Raw genomic sequence first — 22773 nt, forward strand, 5'->3', positions numbered from 1 at the left:
TTTTTTTGTACCTTATTCTTATGAACCCAGTTTAGAGCATTATTTTGGTAAGACTTGTAATTTAAAAGATAGAGATAAAAATATATAAGACAAACTTTTAACTTTGTTTTATTAACTTATATTTCTGCCTGTAGGTAAATAAAATGACCAACAGAGGGTGCCAATCAGCCACTTTGTTGCTCAAAAATCTGTATTAAAATTGGCCAAGTAAATACATATTATCCTATTTTATATTGTTCCATATGGGAATTTAAAATAGCATTTCTTTTCCAGAATTAACAAGATACAATGAGAAATAACACAATGATGAAAGAATTTTATATTAACAAATCATTTAGAAGAATTCTAAATACTATTCTATTATTTCAAAGCAGGTTATAAAATTCTTCACCTCTTGTGCAAATAAGTGAAAACTAAAACACACAGAAATGCTTAATGTGGACTTTTAAACCATCCTAAAACTATGTGGTATAAAATTAATACCTTCATAACTATGTTAAGCTGGAAAGATAAGTTTTCTACTTCAAACCTTGAGACAACAACCTCTTTTCAACAGATACCAAACAACATAAAGTTTAAAAAAATAAAATAATTAATGTCTTAACTATACCATGTTTTATTGTAGAAATACCAGGAGTACATAATTTTCACTGGCAACCCACATTTTTATTTTTGTTTATATTGTAGTATATAAGCAATTAAACTAGGCAATTGGAGTATGATAAACTAGTTTTTGTGGCGTTATTAAAATCAGAATTACGGTGAATGATACCTAAAATTAGGTACTATAAATGTCTTTGACTAGTATTATTTTCACAAAGCCAAATACAGTTTTAAGAAGTTAAGGCAAGAGACAGACTAGTGGGTTGGGGCAGAGGAGAATATTATTGCTAAAATGTAAGCTCTGCAAGAATAGGGATTTTTTTTGTCTATTCTGTTCACTGCTCAATCACCAGTGCCTGGTATACAGCTCAGTACATTCTAAGGCATTCAGTAAAGACTTAGTGAATACTAAATGAAGTAAAATAGGATATGTCTTTTTGGTAGAGCAAGCAGTAGATTTAGACTAAAGACTTAGGTGTGACTCTTATCCATCAATAACTGGTTAATGAGTTGCTGTTAACCTCTTTGCCTCAGCAACCTCATCTGTAAAATGCAGGAAGTATCTACTTACCTCACAGCTACTGAATGCAATAATATTTTTAATGTATTCTGAATCATTCTTAGAAATGCTACACAAATACTAGGATTACTTTGTGAGTGTTTGTATTTTTGGCTTCAGTATTAACTTGGAGCTTATGTGGAAGAGGCACTAAATCATTTGTTAAAGTGATCAGAGTATGACTTTCCAGTTTGTGTAAAATAATGGTAGCCACCTAAACTGGAATCTCTCCAGGAAATCCTACAAAAGGTTTCACATCAACAAGGAAAGCAAAATCATCTACAGCCCACACCGACAGCATAACTAGAAAAGAGACTATCACAAACTTCAATTTACATGTAAGAGAGGAAATTGACAACTGAAAACATCAAAACCAGTTCCTGGAGGCCTTACACAAGTAAAGAGTCTGGTATTGCAAAACACAAATAAGATCAACTTATGATCTCTAGAAGATCATAAGAAAAGAGAATGGATATAAAACCAGTGCTACAACAGCACTGGTAGGGGCTCCAAAATAATTCCGGTTCAGAAGTTGTTAGTCTTGTGGAGAAGACAGACATGCAATAGGGGAGGTATCCTTTGAAGACTTGGCCATGAAAAAAAAAAGGGAGGAGGAGGAGGGGAGAGGGACATGGAGGGGGAGGAGGAAGAGGAGAAGAAGGAGAAAGCAGCTTAAGTTAAAAACCCTAAGAAACAAACCAGTATCAAAGTATCAGAAAACCAACCAACCAACATCCCAAAAGGAAACATTTATTAAAGAAACTACTTTTCATAGTTCCAATAATAGAAAACACTCTTGAACTAAGAAACCAAGTAAGCCTTTTTACCCAACCACCTCCCCACCACCATCACTTGTCCCAGGAAAATGCTATATCCTACGTATTTCATTTTGTTTCATTAGGAACAACAACAAAAAAGGATCCAAACACCCATAGAAAGCTATTATAAAGTGAAACTAGAAAGAATCAGAATGCTTCAGCTGATAAAAATACCCCACCAAAAACTTTCCAGAAAATATAGAATAACAAACAAGATAACACGATACTCCAAAATAAATTAAGTGTAGCTAAGTAAGCTATTGCAAATATGAGAGAAACCATGAATCTGAAATCTAACACCTCACATTAAAAGGATAAAGAGCAGGTAAATAATGCAAAAAGAAGAAAAAAAATGAGAGAACAAGGAAAGAAGCTGGAAAAAATTAAATCATCTCTAAAATGAAGAGTAAATACAAGGTGCCCAAGGACAAAAATATAAAACTGAAGGTACACTAAGGGACACAGTGGATGAGAACCCAAAGAACCAAAAGAACAAAAATAAAATAAAGAGTTTAAAAACATCAAAGAAAAAGTGAAAGACATAGAAGACAGGCAAAGAAGATCCAACTTGTGTGCAACTGGAGTCCTTACATAAGAAAAATAAAATAATGAGATAGGACAGAATTAATGTTTTCTGGAGGCTTTAATTCCAGGAAAACCTGAAAATAAAAGAACTGAATCTACATATTGAAAAGGCACTAAATGAGCTAAAATGCTCAGCCGTAGTCACATTCCAGTAAAATTACCAGCCTTTAAGATAAAGAAAACATCTTTCAGCTTCCAGATAAAAAGACCAAGTCATTTACAGGGAAAAAAATCAGTCCACAAAGGAAAAAAAAATTAGACATTAGATTTGTTGATAACACAACAACAATGGAGCAAGGTATTCAAGAAGCTCAAGAAAGAAAGTGTTGGCCAAGGATTTTGTATCCAGCCAAGCTGCACTTTAGGTACCAACACTAAAGAAAAGCACTTTAAACATGCAAGAATGTGAAGAAAACTGCACTCAGGTTGTGGAATCTACTAGCTCATGAGTTTCCTCTAAACAAGAGATAATTTTGGAAAGTACAACAAAAGGACAGGTAGTGAACATTATATATGTTTAATTGCAGATCAAAGACTAAAACAAAGGTGAAGTTACAAGTACAAGATTAGTAGGTAAACACTATCCACCTACCAAAGGAGAAATACAACCCTAAAAAAAAAAAGAAAGGTAGAGAAGGAAGACATGGGAAAATAGAATAAGTTCATTGATTTCTACACAGAAAATAGTAAGTGGAAACAAAATGATATCGTTTAAAGCAGAAAAACAAAATAGGAAAAGCCTACGAAAAAAAGAACTAAGGTCATTATAAAGTTATCAGTATATAGTTTATAAATATAAAGTTCTAGTAACTTCTATGACCAATAAAACTCTTCTTAAATTAAATAAAGAAAACAGACCAGGCTTCCCTGGTTGCACAGTGGTTAAGAATCCGTCTGCCAATGCAGGGGACACAGGTTCAAGCCCTGGTCCGCGAAGACCCCACATGCCGCGGAGCAACTAAGCCCATGTGTCACAGCTACTGAGCCTGTGCCCTAGAACCTGCGAGCCACACCTACTGAAGCCCACGTGCCTAGATAGGGCCCATGCTCCACAACAAGAGAAGCCACTGCAATGAGGAGCCCATGCACCGCAACAAAGAGTACCCCCGCTCGCCGCAACTACAGAAAGCCCACGCACAGCAACGAAGACCCAATGCAGCCAAAAATAAATAAATTAATATTTAAAAAAAAGAAAACAGACCACAGGGTAAAAGACAAGCTATAATTATAATACACGTAAGTTAACATAACATAAAAGAACATATGACAAAGCTGAAACCAAATATATCAGTAATATATATGTAAGTATGCTTAACTCCTCTAGTAAAAGGATTTTCAGATAGGCTCATAATGTAAAACCGAACTCTGGGATGAATACAAGAAACACACCTTCAACCAAACAATTAATAAACTAAAGAGATGGACAAAGATACACCAAACAAATGCAAACAATAAGAAATCAGGGTATATGATCTTGTTATCAGGAAACTGTAGAACTCAGATCCAAAAGCATTATAGGACAATAACAACAAAAGGACACTTTTATAATGCTAAAGGCTGCAATTGGCAATAAATATATAACAAGTACTAAAGTACCAAATGTTTCATAAAACATTAAGTACAGGATATACAAGGGTAAGACAGCAAAACCTTAATAACAAAAATCTTAACCTATCTCTTTCAGTCCAAGATAGTTCAAGTGGTCAAAAGATAAAAACATAATCAATAACATAAATCTTTTGCATATATATAAATATATATATACATATCGAACTTCGTACTCTGAAAAATGAAATATAACTTCAAAAGCCCATGACAGTCATGAAAACTGACCATATTAAGTCAGAAAGAAAATTTCAAAATATTTCATAAAGTAGAAAAAACTAAAAATTTATTTGCTCAAGATGCAACAAAATGAATTTATCTTCTGGTAATGTTGGAAGAGCTCATATCAGAGAAATTTTCCCATAGAAAACAATATAAAATATGGAAAAACTATTAAAAAACAACTACCTGAAGGGACTGGCAAGCAACCAAAACCAGGAAGAAATTAGAGAAAAGTCAACCCCAGAGGAAAGAAGTGGCACCATGGTATATTCATACAGTGAAATATTACTTACCAATAAAGAGGAACAAATCACTGATACATGCTAGCTCCCTGAAGAATCTCAAAAGTATTATGCTGATGAAAAGGATAGGGTACACACTGGACAATTCCATTTGTATTAAGTTCTAGAACAGGCAAAACATATGGTGGGGAAAAAAAAAGCAGAACAGTGGCTGCCTCTTGAAGTGGGGACAGAGGCAGGTACGACTAATCCAGCTTTGGGGAAAAAGAAATACAACATATCCAGAAAGCATGATTTATTCAAAGAGGGAAAAAAAGGCAACCCCAAACTGACACAAGTAACAAATGACTGTTTATGAAACTGATAACATAACCATACAGAGAGAAAAAGATCATTTTAAGTAACTTTTAAACATAGTCTCCTAACCCTTTATCCACAAGAATGTATGTATATTTGTATGTATACACACATACACACTCACAAAAAGGAACTTTCTTTGAACTGCATCATAAAAAATAAGATGAATTGACAGATAAATAAAAGGATATAGGATAAAGTAAATACAGTAAAATATTAACTGCAGACTCAGTCTTCACTGTACAATTCTTTCAACTTTTCTGTATATTGGAAAGTTTCCATAATTTCTGTACGTTGGAAAAGAACTACAAGGACATCTTGAACTTGCCCAGGTGGGTTTATGTCAGCAATCATATTGGTACTATAATTATGAAACTATTTTATATAATCATAGTATAAAACAAATAAGAAACATATAAAACAAATAAGGAAATATATTACTGTTGGTTAGCAATTAAGATTTTCAGCATAAGAAAAAGAGATACAAATATAAAGTAATTCAAGAAAACAAAGCCTATAAATATCAATATAAACTCATGATTTTTAAAAAAGTCTTTCCCATAGCTATGTCCTTTTCAAGGCCTAAAAGAAGTGATCCCCAATAACAATGAGCACACCTAGTGCCCACATCTTGGTTTCAAAGTACTATTCACCATTAAAGGGAATCAGGAGTCATTAGAGAAATGGCCGGCTCTAGGTCTAAGGCACAGAAAATACAAGGCAAGCCTGGGTCACCTTTTGGGCCGGAAAGTAAGAAAGTTCTTAAAGACTTATATAGAAGCAGGTCAAAAGAAAAAAGAAGCCAGTTTGACGGAACTTCCATTGAACAAAATTAGGAAAATTTAATCTATCAAAATGATTAATGACTATAAATGATAAAACATTGAATAAATAAAAATCCACAAATCTATGGAGAGAGAAAGAAGAGGAATGGCCTTCCTTACAGAAGAATATTAGCTAAAAAGTATAGAAAAAATAATAGAATTAGATAATCACTGTCTTGTAAAGCCCTAATAATTTAGGCAAGGATCATAAATGGATACAGTCATTAAGTGAAAGCTTGTTGGATAACAGAATATTCTTCCAGCCCCAATATAATAGCCCAAAGGTTACGTATGAATTGCAAGGGGAAAACCATCATATCACAGAGGAGAAATATGGCAACTGCCATCTAAACCAAGGGATCAAACTCAGCATCATTTAGAGCGGTAAAAACAAACATCACATCGTACCACACTGGCAGCATATACAGTACCCAACCTAACCAAGAAAAATTCTTGCAAAAAAAATGTTTAACCTGAGTCTGATTAAGTCTGATCCAACTTCCAGTTACAGCAAAAACAGGGAATGTGAGAAAAGGTTCAATAATACCAAAAGAAACAATTAGATGATGGGGTTTGTGGGAGGCCACCCCAAAATATGCCAAAGTGGAATGTTGACTATTTTGAATTAAAGTCACTTGAGAGGACTTTCCTGGTGGTGCAGTGGTAAAGAATCCTCCTGCCAATGTAGGGGACACGGGCTCGAGCCCTGGTCCGGGAAGATCCCACATGCTGCGGTGCAACTAAGCCCGTGAGCCACAACTACTGAGCCCGCATGCCACAACTACTGAAGCCCACGTGCCTGCAGCCTGTGCTCCGCAACAAGAGAAGCCACTGCAATGAGAAGCCTGTGCACCACAATGAAGAACAGCCCCTGCTTGCCGCAACTAGAGAAAGCCTGCGTGCAGCAACAAAGACCCAACGCAGCCATAAATAAATAAATAAATAAATTTATTAAAAATAAAATGAAATCAAGTCACTTGAGAAACAGTCCATGCAAGAAGAACACCCTAACCCTCCTTTGTTCCCCTGAAAGCAGGAAACAAAGCTCCCATGGGAAGATATCCTCCCTATGCTGGCGGATGGAGGGCATCCTTATTACCAGAGATACAGAGTTTGGGGCAAAGGAAGCTGTATAAACAAACTTTATTACTTCTTCATTAATTTGCTACTCCAAGCCCAAACCCTTTTGTTTTGTCAAATCTTCACAAATAATTTACTCTTTGTCTAAAAAGGTGTATAAACAACATGCTTTGGTCACCCCTTGAGTCTTATACCTATGGGACCACCATATGTACGAAATTAAATTTGTTTTTCTCCTATTAATCTGTCTTGTACCTATTTAATTATTAGACCAGTCAAAAGAACCAAGAGGGGTAGAGCAGAAATTCTTCCCTCCCCTAAATAGACAAATATACAGTGCAGAATATTTTTAAAGGATATTTTTTAAAGTCTAGACTCTTCAAAGCATCAATGGCAAGGAGTTTTTAGATAAAGGTGAAATGATTAAAGAAACATAACCAAATGAATCTTGACTGAATTCTGGTTTTGGAAAAGGAACTATAAAGAATTTTCTTTTGACAACTAGGTAAAATTGAATATGGACTGAATATTAGTGGATGATTATGCAATTACTGTCAATATTTTATATATGATAACCATATTTTGGTTATATAGGAGAATGTTCTTGTTTTTAGAAGATATACGCTGAACTACTGAGATATACATGCCATGTTGTCTGCAACTTATTTTCAAATGGTTCAACACAGAAAAAGAAAAATGTGTATGTGTGTACATGCATGCATGCATATGTGTGTGAGCATGTGTCTGTGTGTATGAGTACCAAGATAGAGAAGGAGAGTGGATGAACATATATGACAAACTATTAACTGGTCCTTCCAGGTGGAGAATATACATGACGTCTATACTATTCTTAAACTTTTTACATATGAAATTTCATAATAAAAAGTTGGTTTTAAAAAAGTGAACGAGGTAGAAAATAGTAAATGATAATCTGGAACATGTCAAGCACAGAGGCCAACAAAAACAGGAAGAACCTAAGAACATGGAAGAAAGTAACAAGAAGAAAAATGAGTAACTGCCATATAATTAACTGTTATTAAATTATAAGCCCTATTTGCTCATCATACACATGGAAGGGAGGAGGAGGCAAAACGTTATGAAGCACAAATTAAATTGTTCTTAAATAGTTATATAGCACTGTTAGGTGTTCTGGGGATACAAAGAAGAAAGAGAAAAGAATCAACATTAGTTGAGTTGCCTCCAAGCTCCAGCCACTAAATCCTCAAAAATGACTGTATGAAATGAGTGGTGATATCATCTCTATTTCTTCATCTAATAAGTAAGAACCAACATTGTCCCCGCCCCTAAAAGTTTATAATTTAATTGATAATACATGCTCATAAATGGAATATAGAATATTAGAATATAGTATACTACAGTGAGATATTCATGGTTCAGATGCTACTAGAACTAAAAGGAGGCAAATAATCATTTTTTGAGTCCTTACTATGAGCATAAAGGAAGAAATGATCTTTTTCTGAATACAATTTCAAAGGAAACTTTGATGATGCAAGTAGGGTATTGCAGAGCAAAAGAGGTCTTATGAAATGGGAATGGAAGATAGGGCACTTTGGTATAAGCAAAAGCACTGGAGACAGAAAAATTCAAGAACTGTTTTGGGGATACAGATCAAGCATTTGGCTGAAATAAATCTGTAAAGTAGAAAGTTAAGAACTAATTTGCAAACTACTATGAAAGTAGTTTGAGATCAGACCACAAAGATTCTGGAATGCGATGCCTACCTAAGGAATTTTAGTAAATGGAAACCATTAGCTGTTTTTTAAGAAGTGGACCAATATAAGCAAGTTTTAAGTAGGTATATATGGCTATAACATGCAGGGAAAAGGCAGGGAGATAGTCTCATTTACCACTTAAAAGACTAGCATACTGACAGACTGCTGTAACCAAGTAATCCTACCCTTTGAACTAATAAGGCAGTCAGCTGTCCGTGCTCCACTCCATACCCTCACTAGCTACTGTCTACTCAACCTAGAAAACTTTCCATATTCTACTTTTTTTTTGAGTCACCCTGACTCTATTATGAATTTTACACAAACCTGGGTATCTTTCGCATATTTAGATGTAAAAAATAGTATACCAGAAGGTGTTTCATAATTATGAATTTTACACAACTCTATTATGAATTTTACACAAACCTGGGTATCGTTCGCATATTTAGATGTAAAAAATAGATAGTATACCAGAAGGTGTTTTATAATTACATACATTTAAGGAGAACAAAGCTTCTGTTACATTATTAGAACATTATGGTAATGGAACATTTAACCAATTACCAATATTCTCAGATAGGTGGTTAAAAAAAGAATAAATGACATGACTATATCACTGATTTCTCAAGTGGGGTTCCTCAACTAAACCACAGAATGGCTATTTTCTCAATTCTCCCAAGAATGGTACCAAACTAGTAGTATTCTAAATACACGGAAGTTAAGTCATTGTACACAATGCATGTCTTGGGGCATTAGGGCTTAACTCTTTCCTGGAACCCCAGTTTAAACAGGCTGTAAAATGAAGTAAGACTATTTGCTTACTTTAATAAACTCATAATAAATTGAGAAATAAGTGAAACTGTTTGCAGAATGGTTGTTACCGTACCAAGAGGACCTTGAGTAAATATCTATTAAAATAACCCAAAACTCATGCACTAGTTTTTATCTCATTTATCTCATCAAAAGTTACTTATTTGATCACTTCTCTATCTGCCTGTTCTTAAATATTTTCCCTAAAAATTTATTATTTCAATTATTTTGTCTCACCATCCTTTTCAATACTCTACTGCCAGATAACCTTCTTAAACACCCATTTTATCATGCCTCTTTCTTACTGAAAATAAAATGGTAAAAGATAAACAATGAAATAAATGTAAAGTCCTATAACAACTTAACAGGGCAACTTGGGGTAGTACAAAATACATGGGCTTCTCTGGGGAGGGTTAAGCGAGGCTCAGCCTTTAAGTCGTTTGGGTTCACATCCTAGTCACAGAGTCACTGTGTGCCCTTTGAAACAGTTATCTAATATTTTCCAAGTTCCTGTTCCCAAATCTTTAATAAAGAGGTTTATACCTCTCTCAGTTTGTGATGTGGTATTTGTGAAACCCTAGCACAGTATCTGGCACCTGGAAAGGCTGTCAGTTAATACCAGTTAACCTGATGTCATTGTAAACTTTCTTGAATTTTGCTACCCCCCTCCTTTTCAACTTTGGCTTGATCTTCAGCCTCAACCAAACACATCTCTTCAATGTTCTTGAATTCATGCTCATTTTTCACCCTAAGCTTTTGTTTTGCTATTTTTCTTACTTTTAATCTGCTTTCTTTCTACTCAACAAACCAAACTCTACCCATCCTTTATGATCTGGAAGATTCAGACCCAATTCTTCCATTAGACCTTCCTCGATTCTACCATTTCTTACTGATGTGATTCTTCTTTGAAAGAGTCTAGATGTATTGTCTGTATTAATTTTTTTTACATTTTATCATAAAATTTTAGAGAAGGTAGACTAGTGGTAGGCAGGAGGCTCGTTAAAATGCTATTTTAATTCTGGTAGCAAAGTAAAAGTGGAGCACTTTTCTATCTTAAAGACCATCAAAACCAAGCTAAGGAACAGACCACCGAGTCTCTAAAGGTAAGGTATTTGACTGCTGAATATACAAACATACTCACATTTCGACAAATTCTGTTCTTTGAATTTGGATACAGTAGCACAATACTAAATAAGTGTTCTACAAGTAGTAGATATTCAATAAATATTGGATTGACTAATCAAATGGCATAATTTACATAACTTTCTTCAAGGAACTAAAAAAACTATCATGGGATTCTCTTTTATCTTTAGATCATTTTTATGTAGTAAGAAGGAAAGTACTATAATTTCCAGTTACGTTTGATCAGTAACCTCAGGTTATATCTGCACATAACAAAATGAAGTTGTAAACAAAATAATTCATATAGAATATTCAGATTTTTTAAAGAAATAATTCAATAATTAATGGAGGCAAGGAGTGATGAACAAATATAAATGTTCAAATATAAAACAAATATAGCATCAAAGCTATTTTCATCTGTCAAAGATAATCAGTAAAGAAACTGAAAATTGTACACATCTTCAGTTGAGAGTCCCAGATATTTTTTCTTATCTTTGTTATATAAATCCAACAGGAATTAAGCTTATTTAACATTTTTCCAAATCAGCAACTTCAGGAAAGTTGCAGGAAAGTTGTTAAAGAAAATGGCCAGTTCACAATTCGTTATACTTAAAGAACATGAATATGAAGGGTAGACATGATTCCCGGAGGAACATTCCATATAACTGTGAGAAATGATATAATATTGAGTGTTTAGTCCCACACTGTACTTAAACCAGTGCTTCTAAAATTCTTCCACTTAAACAGTCCCGCCCCTTGACAACATATTGTTATAAAGGCTGGGGAGAAGGAACATGTATCCCGATGAGCAGCATAATCCAAAACCATGCCACAATCCTAAATTCCTAATGCTTTATCTTAAAAATTCATGCTATAAAAAGATACGCCATATTTATTCATTGGCTTTGCATATCTTGTGATACAAAATCATCTACTCTAAGTAATATATTTGACACAGCTGGTGAAGCACTGACTTAGTCCAGTGCATGTGTATCTGAAAAGTATTTTCCTGGATTATGATACTGGAATAATTTCATTTTATAATGCCAGGGATAAATAATAGTGAAAATTGTTTGACATACGTTGAGTACTAATTACATAAAAGGTATTATTAGGTTTTTAATATATATCATCTTAATTTTCAAAATGTAAATATTATTATGTCAACTGTAATGAAGGAAATAAGGCACAAAGAGATTAAATAGCTATCCCAAGGGAATAAAGCTAATAAATATTAGCCACTTCGTACATAAGTGTTTATTATACGATTTCATCAATATTCTATTTTTACAAAAATCTCTTTCTCTGACCTGTGTTTTTACCTTACTTTTCAAGAATTTCATGGAGGTGTACCATGAACAGCCCAATCAATGGCCACTAATGTCTAAACAGAAACTTTTAATTAGTGTTACAGCTTTAAGACTGATCAACAATGAATAATGTGAAACCATTTATATTAAAAAGGAAACCAATATCTAGCCACTAAATCGAGTCAATCCTAAGGTCCAAATAAGGCTTGGCATTGTAAATAGGATAGGATGTAAATTTCATACACAAAATCTAGACCTGATCCAAAAAGGCAGCATGTAGTGACAGAGAGAACAAGGACCAGAAGTTACTTAGCAAATGGTAAGTAACCTCTCATTAGCGTCTGTCACTAGTTAGAACACTCGCTAGTGTTCTAGCGTCACTAGTGTCACTCAAGTGTCCTTGAGTAAGTCACCTCTCTGGAACTTACACTCAACATATGAAAGGAATGTGTTACCAGATTTTTAAGTTCCCTTCCATTCATATCTTTAAGTCTATTCATAGCTTTAATCCCATTCATAGCTTTAATTCCATTTATATCTTTAATTTTGCTGCCCACTCATTTCAATTTCTAAGTTTCCATTACTCTCAGCTAGTATCTTTTTATCAGTTTATTTTTAAGCAATTAGTTTTTTTTTTTAATTTACATTTCTATACACTCAGATATCAGTCTTAGTCCTTCTTCTTAAAATATTTCCTCACTCCTTGCTTCTTAACCACTTCATTTTACAATCTGGAAGTACTGAACACAACAAAACTGGCCAGTAAAAACTGCTGCCTTAATAGTAAGTTTACTCTGAGCCCTACTTAAAAATGTTTATGATATCAGAGGCTACTTCAGTGTAATTTTTTAAAGCTTTGATGATTTGACATTTCAGGTTAAATTATATGGTGTTGTTTTTTTCGTTTTTTGGGGGGTTTTTTTGCGATATGCGGGCCTCTCACTATTGTGGCCTCTCCCCTTGCGGAACACAGGCTCTGGACGCGCAGGCTCAGTGGCCATGGTTCATGGGCCCAGCTGCTCCGCGGCATGTGGGATCTTCCCGGACCGGGGCACGAACCCGTGTCCCCTGCATTGGCAGGCGGACTCTCAACCACTGCGCCACCAGGCAAGCCCTATATGGTGTTTTTAATGTAAATACTTAAGTACATTAAAAGCCATAGGTAAACAATGTCACTAACCATCTTCCAGTTTGATTTGCAATCTGCTCTTCTAATTTCTGCAGCTCCAATGTGTAAGCCATTATTCGAGCATTGCACACCATGAGATTCTTAACTGCATGCAAAATCTGGTCTTTCTGAGTGCTCAGAGAAAGGAGTTTCCATACCCCTTCTCGTATTCGCATCTCTAAATGTATTTTTTCTTGAATGCTGCAGTCCTTAAAAAAAAGAGAGAGAAAAAGCATTTTTAAAAGGTAGCAAAACCCAAAATTATAACATTTCTCTTTACCCCTAATAGATGGAAAATGTACTATCTAGTATTATAATTTTATAATACATTGGGAAAGTAACAAAGTTTTAGTGTATGATAGTATAAAATCTTTTAAAGGCTCTGTGCAAAATCTTAATTTCTTGCTTTATTAGGAAGTCTTTACAATCTACTGGATAAACAGAACAGAAACAAAGGTGAGAAATAATATATATTCTTACTGTAACTGTACAAGGTTGAATAGTGTCCCCCACATATTCCTGTCCTCCCAGAACCTTAGAATGTAACCTTATTTGGACATACTTTTGCAGATGTAATTAGTTAAGATGAGGTCATACTGGATTAGTGTGGGCCCTAAATCCAATGACTGTTGGCCTCATAGGAAAGCCAAGTGAAGACACAGAGGGATACATAGAGAACTCCATGTGAAGATGAAGGCAGAGACTGGAGTAATGAGTCTACAAGCCACGGAACACCAAGTATTGCCAGCAACCACCAGAAGCTGGAAAAGGCAAGGACAGATTCTTCTCTAGTCCCTTCAGCAGGAACATGGCCCTGCAGGTGCCCTGATTTCAGACTTCTGGACTCCAAAACTCTGAGAGAACAAATTTCTGTTGTTTTAAGCCACTCAGTTTTGGTAATTTGTTATGGCAGCCTCAGGAAACTAATACAAGAATATAATAACCAATGTGAACAATACAGCACATGCATGTATTATGTAAGTTGCACTGTGAGATGGCAAGATGTAACTGATGACACTAAATTAACCAAGGAAAAACTTTCTAAAAGAACAGATGCTGAATAAAGGAACTAAGGTTTAACAGCAGAGAGGTAACAGGCTATTTGTTAGGGTAAGCAATGTAAATAAACTCTCAGAAGCAAGAGAGTGAAAGAACTATGCTAAGAAAATGTCAGAAGCTTTAGCTACCTGGAACAGAGATTTAGAACACAGTTTTTGGATATATTTATTTTAGCTTTAAGAGTCACCATGAAACTACTAAATCATTTTAGTTCTGAAAGTCTTTCATTCTGTACAATGATCTTAAAATGGCCTGGCTCTATAAACAAGTTTCATATGTAACATCAAAATTCTATAAACTGAAATGTATTGTTCTGATTTAAATTCAGTGACTTTTTAAAAACTATAAATCACTAGATACTCTTTAATATACTATAAACATGTAATAATGCTTCAGTATGTCTATTTCTAAAAATGAAGAGATCATCCTAGCTTCTGCAGTTAAAAAAAACAAAAAATGAACGCTACAGTTTACCTTTTAACTGGAATAAAATTTATATCAAAAATCTGAATGAATCTAATAACAAAATTTCCAGATATTGAAAGGACAATCTTTTCAAAAAGAAAAGCTGAAAGTTAGAGCAATAGTCTATGATTACCCAAAAAGAAAAACTGCAGATGATTTAACTTGATTATCCAAATCAATCAAATGTGCTATTCACACGCAGAAAACAGATCTGTTTAATTACCTCCTGTAATTACATCATGTAATCGCCACATAAAAACCTTCTTTTGTAGTATAACTCAAAACTGATGTACTATATAAATGTAGTCATTTGCTGCTTTTCCTTCTTTACACATGACTGAATTTCAACAACTCCATCTCATCTTTTTATGACTTGTCAGTCCCAAAGTAAGTTCTTCTTTAATGTAATTAGTAATCAATTATAAGAATTATCTATGTGACCCATATGTCTATAGAAATAAACTCTGGCAGGCGGGTTAGCATTGGAGAGTCTACTTAGGGAGAAACTTGAAAGTGGGATGAATAACTTTACCCCACAACTCAAATATAAACGAATACCATCTGATGCCATTAAATTCAAGTTTGCTTTTTAAATACTACAGTCAGGCAGCCAGTTTAAATACTACAGTCAGGCAGCCAGTTTAAATACTACAGTCAGGCAGCCAGTTGAAGGACTAGCACGGTCCTTCTTAAAGCTGGCTGCACATTAGAATCACCTCAGGCAGAGAGGAAGGGCCTTACAAAAGTACCTAAGCTTATGACCTACCCCCAAACAATTAGGATCTCTGGAGGTGGAACCTGCTCTTTTATTTAAAGCTCCTCTGGTGATTCAGTGCACAGCCACGGCAGAGAACCAGGGCTGCACTACTTGAAACTCCCCAGCCATCTGGAAAGTTGCAACAACCTTTAGAAACCAGTAGGTGGCCAGAGACAACACTAAGGAATCAGTTCGGACTTCTAAAGGTTTCCATCTGGTAAATGAAGATTGTCTTTCTTCACTTATTGATAAAGACTTCATAAAAGTAGAGAGGCATGGGATATAGTGGAGAAAGGAAATGTAAAGTCAGGGTTTAAAAAAAATTACAGTATTTTTAAGATTAAATATTCAGTAAGGAAATGAGATATAGCTAGCAGATATTATATTAGAATTCTGTCCTTTAGAGCAGTGGGCAGCAAACTATAGCCTGGCCAGTACCTGTTTTTGTAAATAAAGTTGTACTGCAGCACAGTCATGCCCGTTTGTGTTGTCTATGGCTACTTTCAAGCTACAAAGGCAGAGCTGAATAATTTCAAAAGAGACTGTGTGGCCCACAAAGCTGAAAATATTTACTATTTGTCCTTTTACAGAAGTGGTTTGGTGATCCCTAACCCAGCCAAATGAACATACTTAGTAAACTATGACCTTACCTCCCCTGCTCTACAGTGAGTGGATGTGGATCTGGGAGGGCTGACAGAGACGGATAAATTAAGTGTATGCATTTTTTTTTATTGGAGTATAGTTGATTTAAAATGTTGTGCTAGTTTCTTTTTTTAACACATTCAGGGTGAAAAAAAGGACCATTGTATTAGCAGTTTTGTGTTCTCCATACAAGTTCTTTTAGTATAGTATATACTATAATACATAGTACACATCTATACTTTACATGCAGAGAAAACATCTCTGGTCAAGCAAACTACTCTAGCCAAGAAAAACATAATGGAGTCAAAGGATTTGTTTTAAGTTAAAAAGGGGTACAAAGTGCTCCTAGGCTAGGAGTGATGTCTAGTGCGAACCACAGAGAGAACAATGATCATGTAATGAGGGTGGCATTCAATGATGATGCTTACTGACCTCAAAGAGGAAGAGTAGGGAGCGAAAATCATCACTGCCTCAACCATAATGGCAGAGTCAAGACTGACTAGGGCCCGTGACAAAAGCATGTTTCCCTGTATGCATCCCTCTTAGAAGTGTGTGAATTCAAGCCTCCAAGAAGAGCGGAGAATGGGAAGAGAGCCTTCCTTTTGTTATTTCTTCTTCAATTTTCTAAATAAGGGCTTGCTGTCAGGTCAAAGAGAAGCCTTATCTCGTAGGTATTTAAAGTCAGGCAGGTAAAAATAAATGGATAGGGCAAGGCTAAGAATGAAACAGATGACTTAAATGTGCAAACTTAGATAATGTAGAAAATGGAAATATACTAGATTTTAAGAGCTAGAAGGGCACAAAGGAAGTACAAAGAAAATGACTTTAGTGTTGGAATTAGGCACTGACTAAAAAAAAGAAAAAAAAACAAACGAAGTTGGGCTGCTGGTAAGAAAACTGTAGTAATCCAGATAGAAACTATCACCTACCTAATGGGTATAGTTAAACCATGTTAGCTAAGAGAGCAAGATGAAAAAGATTGCAGAAGAGTATATACAGTATACATTCTTTCCAAAAGAAATTTTGTGTATTTTAAGAGTTGTTTACATACAGAGAAAAGTCTAGAAGTTGTTAACAGTGCTCATTCTGGGGAATGGAATTGGAGAAAGAATTCTTAAATTCATGTTTCTGTCTATGTTTACTTTTCTGCAATGAGAAAATATTATTTCTCAAATTTTATTTTTATAAAAATTTCAAAAGCTTAAACATTTGTAAGAAAATGTAGGTGGCTATGCCAACTATTCAGATGAATGGGACAAAAGATAATAACAAAAATAAGTCATCTCTCAAGCATGTATGAGTGCTAGGTACTGTGGCAAGTACTTTAAAGAGGTTCTCAAATTCCAACAAATTTCTGTGATAAGCAGTTTACCATTCTACAACTGCAGGAACTGCAACTTAGAAAAGACAGGTAACTTATTCAAGGCTGCACAACAAACAGAGTTGGATTTTACCTTAATCTGACTCCAAAGCCAATATTCTATGCTGTGAGTAGTCACAGATGACTCCAAGGTTTGAGTAGAGGTGTTACACTAGTGAGTGACCATCTGAAAATCTTTGGTGCTATCCCTATCTGACGGCAGGTTCATTAGGATCAAAGGAAACACAAAGGGTCAGTGTTAGTCAAGTATAAAATTCTCTTACTGACCCTCAATATTCCTGTTAGGTTAAAACCTATTACTATTTTGCAATTTTTCTCCAAGATCCAAACAGAAGGAATTCCACAACTCAACTATTTTAATTTGTTGCTGCCTCAGAATCTTTAAGTAATGTACTTTCCTACATGTAAATAATCCAGCCGTTACGTATATTTAAATATTTCTTTTCATTCCATGTAGCTAAACTCCTTTTATGACCTTATCCTCTTATCTCTTTTGTACCATACAAAAACATTTACTGGTGCACACAGCTCAAGAAATACACTTGATCGGCCTCACCAACACCTACATGGTAAGTGCAAGAACCTCAAGATCACCAATTCACTAGAAATCAAATTTAAAAAAATAATTAGTACAATCAAAGGGAAACGGAGCAGGACCCTGTGGTCCTTGCCCCCCATGTCCTCAGCCTGCCTTTTTGCCCGTGGAAAAACTGGAGTCAAACGATAATTTTAATCAGAGAAGTGAGAATATGCAGAAGCAAAGAAAAGCAGTCAAATGGGACAAAACAATAATAATTTAGTCAGTAAGCCACATCGAGGGCCTTCAGTTCCTTCTCAAGGGCTATAGGTAATATTCTGAGCCACATCCTGGGAGCTGTCTGATAGGTACTGAAACCCCCAGCAGGTGGACGTTAACTACATGGCGACCAGACTGCGCCGAGACATAAGCTGCCAGAATCCGAGAACTAGCCTCAAAGAAATGGCAACAAACCAACCCTGGAACTGAAGGTTAATTGTGCTTAAAATAATCACGACGACGCTGGTCAGACCACTGCAAGACCAATTTCAAGACGGCTGTCAGAGTTGGCTGTGCCGTTTCCACATGTGGCCCCTCCCTCTGTCTACAGAAGCTCATGTCCAGAGGTTGTCAGCGGGGCAGAGTCAGCCTTTGGACAGGCGTCCAACACTGCACCCCACCACCCGACCCCGGCCTTTGCCGGCATGCAAAACAAAGCAAACTCCTTTCCACCAATCTTGCCTCTTTATTGGCTTTTGAGCAGCCAGCAGCCGGGCCCCAATTTCGGTAACAAAAGTACATAACAGGATAGAACAGAAAAGAAACACTCTGCATCGAAATGTTTGAAATTTTTGGAAATGCTAGCATAACACAGCATAAATTACTGATAAAGTTACTGCCCTCTTTGCATAACGACTCAAGGTCTTGCTTTCCTTTTCACAGCATTATGGAGACTTCCTAACAATTTTCTATCTGCTGAGGGTTCTAAGGTTTACAGAAAAGAAAATGGGTTGCTAAGCAAAGGTAATAGGTGGGACCATACAAAATTGTTAATATTCTAACAATTTTGACCTACAAAACTCGGAATTTCATATGGTTTAATCTACTTTAAAAATAGGGAAAACACGGTGGAGAGTAAACTGGAAGTGGAGATCCAGCTCAAAGACATCAGAGTTCTAAGTCCCATCTTTTAAGTTTTCTTTAAAGGTTAAGAGTGGAAAGTATAAACTTTTAATAACTGCCAAGAAATAATGTTGGACTATATTAAGTAGAAAGGTTCCTAACACACATTTTACATGGATAAATACCAAACACCAAACTTCTCTCCTATCCAATTCAAAAAGAATCCACTATCAGACCAACTTTTTCTCGAGTTCAGAGGTTGCAGTTTACTTCTCCACCCTCTCCACCAAGTTTATACTGTGTGTAGACAAAGCTCCTGCAGTGATTGTGCTTTGCGTCAAATCTAGTAATAAGCCAAGTGTCCTCCACGGGCCTCGGCTGGGCTTCCGGGATATCCCGGGGCTCCCATTCCCCCTGCGTCACCCACCCTTGTAAAAAGACAAGCGTCCCAATCCTGGGAGGAGGGGCGGCCGACAGGTGCGCCCCAAAACGCGCTTCGAGACTCCGGCGTCGCTTCCCCATTCCGGGCCTGTTTCCTCCCTAAGAAAATTGGGGGAGATGGTGGGGAGACGGGAACGGGGAGATTTCCAAGCTCCATTAGGGCCTCAAAAGTGCAGTCGCCTAGTTCTTTGTTCCTGGCCACGGCGGAATACGAGACGCGAAGGGACGGGGAGGGGGAATTTCCCGTCGTCCAGGCAAAACGACCGCTTGAGGACCTGAAGCCGGCTCCCTTCCTCACTCACCTGCTGAGCGGGAAGCCCCGCCGGGCGGAGCTCGGGTCCCCTCAGGATCTGCCCCTCCATCACCAGCGCCACAGCCTGGGCCGCCGCCACTCTTCCAAAGGTAAGATTTGAAAAGCCCGCCCCTGGCTGGAGCAGCGGAGGACGCCAACCGCCGGGACGTCCCGGCCGTACCAAGTCCCGGCGTAGAGGGGGCGAGGGGGCCTGCGAGCCGGCGCGCGCACGCGCAGTGGGCGCGCCCCGCGCCGCCCACGCCTGAACGTTGCGGAGACCCGAGTTCTCAGTGCCCGCTGGACAATAGGGAGCGGTGGGCCGACTTAAGGCAATGCTTGGGGTGTGGGCGGGCCTGAGACAGGAGTGGGCGGGGTCGTGGAGAAAGCACTGGTCACTGAGAGCACCTGACCTGGTGCACGATTTCGGCTGCTGGTTTTCAAGGCCAGCCTTTTGCGCAGGGAGCTTTCGGCCTGCATCCCACCGTAGGCCCTCCAAAATGCTCGGGGTGGGCTGACCCAAGGCTGCAGTCCCTGGACTCCCACAGACAACCCGTGGTCTCACTCCCAGAGAACCAAATGACGCTGCCCTCAGCGATCACTCACACACAGCGCAGATTGTCACCCGGGGTCACTTAGAGATCATGGCCTTATTAATCAGGCTGGTGAGACACCGTGTCAGGCATTTCACAAGCCCTTTTCTTGTGTCCACAGTGTTTCTTTGTAATTCCAGATGCCCCTCCCCCCCGGCCGAGTAGTCTGTTATTTCTTGCAAAAAACCTCTTTCATTACTCTTTCCCCACCAACATCCAAAGTGACAGCTGAATGAGGTATCATTTCCCCAGAGTCCCATTTCTTGCTGTCACTAAAGACCAATATAAAGACCCTTTTAATCATATTGGGAAACTAATTATTGGGAATTAAATATAATGGCAAAGCATGGAATCTTTAAAAATCAAAATTGAAGTGCCAAAGATTTCAGGCCTTTGTAAACTCTTTAAAAATCCACAGTCCTGGACTTCCCTGGTGGCGCAGTGGTTAAGAATCTGCCTGCCAATGCAGGGGACATGGGTTCGAGCCCTGGTTGGGGAAGATCCCACATGCTGCAGAAGAACTACACCCGTGCGCCACAACTGCTCAGCCTGTGTTCTAGAGCCCATGAGCCACAACTACTGAGCCCATGTGCCACAACCACTGAAGCCCACACGCCTGGAGCCTGTGCTCCGCAAGACAAGCCACTGCAATGAGAAGACCGCGCACCACACCAAATAGTAGCCCCCGCTCGCCACAACTAGGAAAAGCCTGTGCACAGCAACAAAGACCCAACACAGCCAAAAATAAATAAATAAACAAATTTATTAAAAACAACAACAAAAAATATCCACAGTCCTTCCCTTGAAAAGGCAACAGAAGTCTCTGGCTTCTGACAATTTTTTCTCCTGAGGGTAGAATCTATCAAATCAACCATCCCAGCTCACCTCCTAAAGGCCTAGGTCACTTTTCATTCCATATATAAAGTGACTGTTTATTTGCCTGAGACAGTCCTTGTTTGGGTCTGTCGTCCCAATGTCCCACAAATCTTGTCTTGTCCTAGGCAAAGTGGATATTAAGTTATGTGGTCACATTATCCACAAGACTTTTTTAAACCAGTTAGTTTGCAGATGAATTTGTGAAAATGTAAAGAATGCCCTTTCTCTCAAAAGGGTAGTTTGCCTCTTCAAGGCCCTGGACCAAGTGACACTAGAAGCTGCCCATCTAAGAATGGCTCTCCCCTTACATTAGGAATGTATGGGTCATTAGGGATGACCCATATCCTTACACACAACTATAAAATATGTAGAGTTCAAAACTACCAATACAGAGTTCAACTCATTCTCTCCAAACACAGATCTGAATTCTAGAGTCATTAGGTACCCTTCTCCCCTTATGCACACCTCTCTCTCATGCTTACCACTTTGTGGTATAATTATCCCCTATTCAAAGTGAGCCTTATGAGCCTAGTATAGTACCTGACTCAGAAATACACACAGGGTACTCGTTATCAGCCATATATTATTTCTCATATACACAGCTCTCAGACTCAGAACAAAATACTGAGAGAAACCATCACTTCATGGAAACAGGACCAAGCCAACCATTTGTTTGTTTGTTTGTTTTTAAAGAATTGTTTATATACTGAACCTGGAGCAGATTAGATACACAACCAATTTTAAATTTACATCTTTTAACTCAGTTTTAACTGTTTAAACACACACACACACACGCGTGTGCGCAGGCACAAATTGGCATGCAACAGTTGTCCTAAGGTAAAACACAGTCACCTTAAACTGATGCAAGTTTTTTCACCCAAGGTTGAAAAATCGTTTATCCTGAACATGAAAATCTGTAACAAATTTAATTATATAAAACTCATTACTTGTAGTTTTCCCCTTGTGAAATTCCAAAAAAAAAAAAAAAAAAGAATGTACAAGTAACTAATATAGATCAGTCACAACGTAATCGTGGATCATCCCCACACCAAAACCAGATGCTCCTTTAATTTTAAAGGAGACCATCATCAGAGACCACGAGAAAGTCATTTTGTTTTATACGAAACAAAATTCCACGTGCCAAAAAAGCAAGACCCAAGAAAAACAAAAACAAAAACCTTAGTACTGACAGTGATGTTCAGTACCCTAATTAAAGTAGCAAAAATGCCACTAATCAAAAATAAAATAGCAAGCCAACAAATTTTAAATTGGACACTGATGTAGGAATATTTGATGAGTAAATACTAGGTATATAATTGGAGATGCATTTATACTAGAAAAAAGAGACCTAGGAAAGGTCATATTTAGTAATTATCTGTAGAACAGACAGTTGCTATTAAAACTTTTCTCTTTGGAGAAGAAGATACAATGAGGTTCTATCTCTTTATTACTCATCAAGGGATGTACCCAGGAAGTGCTTAAGACACAACTATTATATGGTGATTAAAATACCTCAGAGTAGGAATGCTATTTCTTTATTTATACTCAGGTTCTTTCTTATTACTGCTAATTTCATCAAACATAGTTTTCTCTGGT

General features: G+C 37.1%; 1 protein-coding gene across 1 annotated transcript in view; it reads right to left on the reverse strand.

Annotated features, from left to right (window-relative positions):
- Positions 1-20185, reverse strand: part of RTKN2 (rhotekin 2) — an 81108-nt gene extending 60923 nt beyond the window's left edge. Inside the window, exons 1-2 of the mRNA XM_012536785.3 lie at positions 19722-20185; positions 13048-13244 (exon numbers count right to left, since the gene is read on the reverse strand). Coding sequence (XP_012392239.2) covers positions 13048-13244; positions 19722-19781 — 257 coding nt within the window. The 5' untranslated portion in view covers positions 19782-20185. The remainder of the gene's footprint in view (positions 1-13047; positions 13245-19721) is intronic.
- Positions 20186-22773: the final 2588 nt, after the last annotated feature.

The sequence above is a fragment of the Orcinus orca genome, chromosome 14, assembly GCF_937001465.1.
Source record: "Orcinus orca chromosome 14, mOrcOrc1.1, whole genome shotgun sequence".
NCBI lineage: Eukaryota > Metazoa > Chordata > Mammalia > Artiodactyla > Delphinidae > Orcinus > Orcinus orca.